The following is a 6,569-nucleotide window of genomic DNA, read 5'->3' as shown; positions in this document are numbered from 1 at the left end:
CCAACAGTCGTGGGTGCCTCAGTGGCCATTTATATGTTCTCCTTGTCACACACACATGCAGATACAAACTGACACTGCAGACAATGGTGGGACCTGTTTGGGTTTCGTTTGGAAATCACAACCAACCGCAAAAGGGCTTGCAAACCTGCAGAAATGCATAAATCCTAATATTTGCCCATTTATGTGTGCACTGGATATGACTATATGCAGCAGATTAAATATACTAGGTTGCAGCAGGCTGTCAGCTCCAACATTTTTGTCCCAGTTGTTACTCCTTAAACACATTTGTGTGTCTAAAGTTGGAAAAGTAGGTTATCCTGTGTTTTTAGAAAAAACAAACATCACCATAATACAGTAATATGTCTTTCTTATAACTTTAATCATCTTGGGACCCTTCATATTTATTTATGAACACTTAGGAGGGTTACAATGGGTAGGAATCCAAGGAACTCCCTCATGTATGTTTAAAGTATTTTTCATGTGATGTTACGGAAAAACAGATGTCACACATGCAATAAAGGACAGAAAGAAAGTTGGAAAGAAAGGCCTTCAATGAAAAGTGGATGCACTGACACCCAGGGGAGCGCATGACGCGGAGGCGTCACGCTCCCGGGTCATGTGAGCGTCATCTGCGGCTCCAGACAGGGCAAGGGCCGGGGAGCAGCGGGGACATTCAGCGTCATGTCACCGGCTGACAGCAGCACCCTGCCGGGATGGAGGAGGGGGCCTTAAACGCAGAGGAAGCCGGGCTGTGACCGACACACCGACAGGTAGCCCACAGTTACTGAAATGTCAAAACTTGAAATTGTAGTTTGAAAAAATATCGCTCGGTAAAGTCGTGAGTGGGAAACGGCGGACCGCTAGCTAACGTTGCGGTTTATGGTAAAGCTTCCATTATCGGACAGATATTTGCTTCTCCCTTCTGTAAGTTTCTCGAAATATTGACTTCGAATAAACACAAGAAGTGACTGCGACATGAAGCTTCGTGAAGCATTAGAGCTTTCAAAGCTAATTTATTTGCAAAAGGGTTAATATTTTGAGGCTGCTTGTGTACACAAACCATAGTTGCCTGAAACCTGTTGGCCAAAGAGTGTTAAAGAGGCTATCTGCCCGTTTTAGTAGCTAGCTACTAAAAAAGGCGGATAGCGTAGGCCTACTTATGATTTGAACCATAAAATTATTTAACGCTAGGCCTACTGTATTGTATAAAGTGGGGTGGGGATTAATTAGCCTTAAATAGTGTCTATTTTCTGATAGACACTAAGGTAGGTAGGTAAATAATGGTTGCAGGCTAATGGCAGGAGGGGCTATGTCTAAAACTGGAAAGTGGCAGCGTAGCAGTTGGAGGACAGTGAATGTGCATCTAACTAGCTAGGGAAATGATGTAGAAACTATCGTTTCTCAATTATGCCTCATCAGTGACGTAATGTGTGTCTAAAACGACAAGGCTCGACAACATAAAAAGCTCGATACACACTTCATCACGGTAACACACTGCAAAGCCTCGGCACAGCCACGTAGCATCCCTGGAAGTAAGCAGTTTCCAGTACTCTATGATCGTTTAACTGTACGTTTTTGACTGGCATCGGCAAGGCGAATCTTCCAGTTTTGTAAGTCAATCAATTATTATTTAATCATTTATTGTAAGTGTGTTTACATGTTCTCATCAATGTAAGTTTGCAGAGTTCACTGTGGATTATCAAATGCTGTTTTTGACTGCGATAGTGCTATAAATCTTGTTTATTGATAGGAAATATGGAATTGGCTCACACCCAATAGTAACATTCTGCTGAATGAAGCACATGACTCCTGTGTGTGTGTGTGTGTGTGTGTGTGACTGTGTCCATTAATTCCTGCTCTATAGCATTGCTGCTTTAAAAAAAAAACAAAAAAAACTTTTTATAAAATGTGATTGTTTCTCCAATAGAAATAACCGGAGCAGTCTGTGTTAAATATCCCAAGAGAAATACATTATATACCCAGTTTTGGTTACTGGGCTGAGCATGCTTATTGCTGCCAGTTCATGTGCAGTGCAGCCCATAGCGTTTATCTCCTGGCTTTATTCATGTATTTTAATTTTGCAAAGTCGGCTAACTTTTCTTTACAAGCAGGGGATCTGCTGTAATTTTCTGCAGGCTGCATGTCCACACCTTTTTGCAACAGTGGTGTTGGTAGTACTGTAGATATTGTATTATAGACTTGTATTACATTATATTAGCAAATTAATTGCCCATTTTTTTTTTTGATTGTCCAATAATTGTTAGGTTCATTGATGAATTAGCTCAGCCAAAGTGCAAAATGGCTGGTTTCAGCATCTAAAATGGGACCATTTTGCATTTTTTAGATGTTTGGTGAAGTATTCATTTTAAAGACTTTGTCTTTGCTGTAAAGTTGACAGAACACAAATACTATTGTGATGAAAGTGATTTGTCATGCAGATACTAACAAGTACTCAAACCCACTTGTTGAGACCGTGACGGCCAGCCGGCGGTGGATCAGGGCTCAGTCTTAACTGTGATGGAGAGACAAAAGCTCCTTCTCGCTCCCATTTAAACCTGCTCCTGCTGAGATCTCCCACTTTAATCTCACAGATTTGTCCTGGTATGTGGGTGGAATGATTGCAATTTAGCTGAAACTGTGTGTATGTTGAGCATGCCGGTGTGTGGTAGGCGATTAAGATGCGTGCTTAAACCCTTTTTAGTCACTTCTCTCTACAGTCAAGCCTGTGATCTGTTAAGTAGTAGTACTCTTTCTTACAGATTGTTAAATAATATGCATTTGTGCTGAAGTAAAAGTAAATTTTAAACTTGTATTCCGGTTGTTGATGACTCAATGGTCCTTTGATCAGCGTCCATGTGATTAACAGCTTGGATCATTTCATTCTTAACATGTTACAGTGTAGGAAGTTTATTAGTCTCGTAGTGTGATGAGTGGGTCGTTTATAATAGGATTAGCTAGCCGATTGACTTAAATCAGTTCTCTTCTGTGAGGGAGCATGTACTTCCTCACAGGATGTGTGTTTGTGTGTGTGTGTGTGTGTGTGTGTGTGTGTGTGTGTGTGTGTGTGATTAAGTGAAAGCTGATTAAGGAGCAGTTTGTTCTTATCTCACTCACAACTTTATCTGCGAGGCCAAAGGTGGAAATCAAGGAAGTCTTTCCAGAAGGAATTCCGACACTGAATGATTTAAGCCTGTCATGGCAGGCAGTCAAGTTGTTTATTAAAACAATTTAGGTTTGTCTTTTTACAATTTCAAGTGACAGAGGGTAGAAATAACTAAAGTTATCTCAGGTAGTTTTTGTAGTGTGACAATGGAGGGGCTGCAACTACCTGTTATTTTCATAATCAATTATTTTTCCTCTCAGTAATTGATTCAACATTTGGTCTATAAAAGGTCATAAAATAGTGAAATGTTCTTGTATATTTCTCACAGATAACTGCAGCCCTACTACAGCACTGGGCCTCAGTATTATGGGCTAGATGTGTAAGTCTGCAGAACCTGATAGCAGTGTGGACAAAACTACTCTAAGGTGTGACTGTTGTTATGCGCTCTGCTTTCTAAGTTAAGATAATGTTTTTTGTGCTACTCAGGTGAGACTGCTTTTTCTACCGTTGGGTGTCTCCAAACCTCCCGTGGGGTCGCTTGCCGAGGACTTGTGAGACCAAGATTGTCCTGAGCCGACTCTCTGCAGCCATGACATCCAAGACAGCCCTGCTGAAGGTGATCCTCCTGGGTGACGGCGGTGTCGGCAAATCCTCCCTCATGAACCGCTACGTCACCAACAAGTTTGACTCTCACCTATTCCACACTATAGGCGTGGAGTTCCTCAACAAAGAGCTGGATGTGGACGGCCACCACGCCACTCTGCAGATCTGGGACACGGCGGGTCAGGAGCGTTTCCGCAGCCTCCGCACGCCTTTCTACCGCGGCTCCGACTGCTGCCTGCTCACCTTCAGCGTGGACGACGGACAGAGCTTCCGAAACCTGGCCAACTGGAAGAAGGAGTTCACTTATTACGCTGACGTAAAGGACCCTGACAACTTCCCGTTTGTGGTGCTGGGCAACAAACTGGATGTGCCCGAGCGGCAGGTGTCTGGTGAGGATGCGAGGAGGTGGTGCCGCGAGAACGGCGGTCACCCGTACTTTGAGACGAGTGCTAAGGATTCTACGAACGTAGCGTCGGCCTTTGAGGAGGCGGTACGTCGCACCCTGGCGTTGGACGACAGAGCCGATCACCTCATTCACACCAACACAGTGGACCTGCAGAGGAAGAGTCACCCTGACCCCAGCTGCTGCTGAGCAGAGGGTGCTGAATGTGACTCCCAGCAGGACGCCATGTGACTCTGCACAAAGAGGAACTGGTGGTTTACTCAGTAGCTGTTGTATTACATACCCTCAGATAAACCTGGGACCAGGATCTGCCTTTTTAAGCAAATACTGAGACTCTTTTGGACCAAAAACTGTGTGCCAATATTCAGCATTTTCACCAACACAAGAGACAAAACCTCTCCAACCGCTGTTTCCCAACTCTGACAATAACATGATATTTCTGATACATGTTTTATAGATTTGTCAGTGATGATTCTCAATTGTATCAGAGGTGGACATAACTGGCTTATACCTGAATTTGAAGGGGCCTATATGGATATGGACTTGAGCTGGGAACTAAAAAAATTAATAAAAATGTTTCCACGTGACTGTTGGAGCTGTGGCTTCAAGTGTTAGCCCACAAAAAGAGAAGTCCGGAGATTAGCGTCTGCCTCTAGAAGCAGATACAACCACATTTACAGCTAACATATAATGCAACACAGTCCTGATTGTTCTTAAACGGCTCTGTAGCCTATACTCCAAAAGGATTTTCAGGTCTTTTGATAAACAAACCAGCATTAAAAAACATAACACATGACTAAAACATGTCATGTTTGCAGTTATAAACCAACATTAAAATTTTACATCTCCATCTCAAACTCTTAACACACAGCATGGAAAGTAATTAATGTGGTTAATGAAATTACAGCCAGAAACTGCTGTCTTTAATAGATTGTTATAGAGGAAATCAAATATTGAACTTGATTAAATAGTTGATTTAATCATCTTTTCCAGATAAAATATTTGCTGTTCTGTTGGGATGATATCACCAGTGATGCTATGATGGAATGTAGTGATTCCCTGAGGAAGAAAATAAGCTACTTTTAGTTATTGCTGGAGTTATAATAATCTGTATTGATGACACTCTCACTATGAAAAGTGGAGCACACTGCTGAATCTTTAAATGTTGGATACAATTAAAACGAATATGTAACACTGGCCTATGTAATCTTTATCAGCATTGCCTTCTTCAGGTCAAAGGACTCCCATCATTATTTTTTTTTAACTGGAAATAAAACAACAGCCAGCAATTAATGTGGAGAAATCTGTCTCTTGTTTGCGTTATTCATGTCTTTTCTTTTAATTTTAAGAACAGTACCTCATTTCCCCACAAGGTGGCGCCCATGTATCAGAAGTGTGTGGCGTCACAGTTACATTGATGAGCTGTTATCTCCATCTTAAAAGTGCTGCAGAGACACCAGCATGGCAATAGTGACAGAGGTGTTTTCACCTATTGTTCAGATTGAAGTTGGGCAGAGCTTTCTTTACTTTTTTTTTTTTTTCTTCAAATAATTTGGGCATACTAAATCATATTTTTAACAAAACATATGTTTTGTTTCCAGTACCATTGAAAGGTTAATGAGGAGGACATGAAGGGGATTTCAATCAAATACACATGTCTTAGCAGAGGTCCAATCAGGCAACATAAGTGAAATCACCTGTGTAGGTCTTCTGCCATTGAATGGAGGTAATTAAGTTAATTAACTTCACCTGGAGCAGGAGTTACTTCTTGATTACAACACACCAATGCTTCCAGCCTTACAAAGGTAGGATTACTCTTGCTTTTTTATTACATTGTTGTTACAATAAAAACATTTGTCAACTAGTTTATCTTGTAGTGTAATTACAAATAAGGTTTAAATACATTCACGTATTTGGCAAAATATTTAACCCTTGTGTAGTCTTTAACAAATCAACCCTTTTAATTGTGTTTTTCTCAATTTTTAACTTTCTCTTACGTTTTTTGTCCCTTTTTCAACACTTTTTTTAATGTTTGAAGTTTTTTTGACGTTTAACACTATTTAATAACTTTAATTTTACCGTTATTTTTTTGAATTTATGGTCAAACCTCATTTATAGGACATCATGCCTAATGTTTGAGTTAGAAAAGCCGAAATTAGTAATTATTTAGACTAAAATTAATGGAATGGATGTTGATGGATGATCACAGACTGGAATATGTCAACTGTTACTCAATACTATTTCTAAGCCACTTCAATAAGACGCCCCAAAATTAATGACAGTAGAAATTTGTACTTGCAAAAGAGCGTTGTGTGAAATCAATCATGTTATTTGGGGTAAATATAAAGAACATTGATATAGGAAAACGGGTCAATTTGACCCGAGGACAACATGAGGGTTATAAAATATTTTGAGAATGGATCAAGAGTTTGTCAATTTTGTAAAAAATCCTCTCTGGGG

General features: G+C 40.6%; 1 protein-coding gene across 2 annotated transcripts; it reads left to right on the top strand.

Annotated features, from left to right (window-relative positions):
• The first annotated feature begins 566 nt into the window (after nucleotides 1-566).
• LOC117939337 (ras-related protein Rab-9A-like) lies at nucleotides 567-4,453 on the top strand. 2 transcript variants are annotated; one of them, XM_034864568.1, is made up of 2 exons: nucleotides 567-770; nucleotides 3,590-4,453. In XM_034864568.1, exon 2 carries the CDS (start codon nucleotides 3,693-3,695, stop codon nucleotides 4,296-4,298), a length of 606 nt encoding a protein of 201 aa, XP_034720459.1. In that variant the 5' UTR covers nucleotides 567-770; nucleotides 3,590-3,692; the 3' UTR covers nucleotides 4,299-4,453. The 2 variants fall into 2 exon arrangements, with proteins under 2 accessions (XP_034720459.1, XP_034720460.1); XM_034864569.1 differs by having other exon boundaries at nucleotides 631-774; nucleotides 3,593-4,453.
• Nucleotides 4,454-6,569: the final 2,116 nt, after the last annotated feature.

The sequence above is a fragment of the Etheostoma cragini genome, chromosome 24 (assembly GCF_013103735.1).
Source record: "Etheostoma cragini isolate CJK2018 chromosome 24, CSU_Ecrag_1.0, whole genome shotgun sequence".
Lineage (NCBI taxonomy): Eukaryota > Metazoa > Chordata > Actinopteri > Perciformes > Percidae > Etheostoma > Etheostoma cragini.
This window is presented reverse-complemented; position numbering and strand designations above follow the sequence as displayed.

Coding starts and splice junctions, on each gene's coding strand:
- LOC117939337 (XM_034864568.1), top strand. CDS start 3,693: ATGACATCCAAGACAGCCCTGCTGAAGGTGATCCTCCTGGGTGACGGC.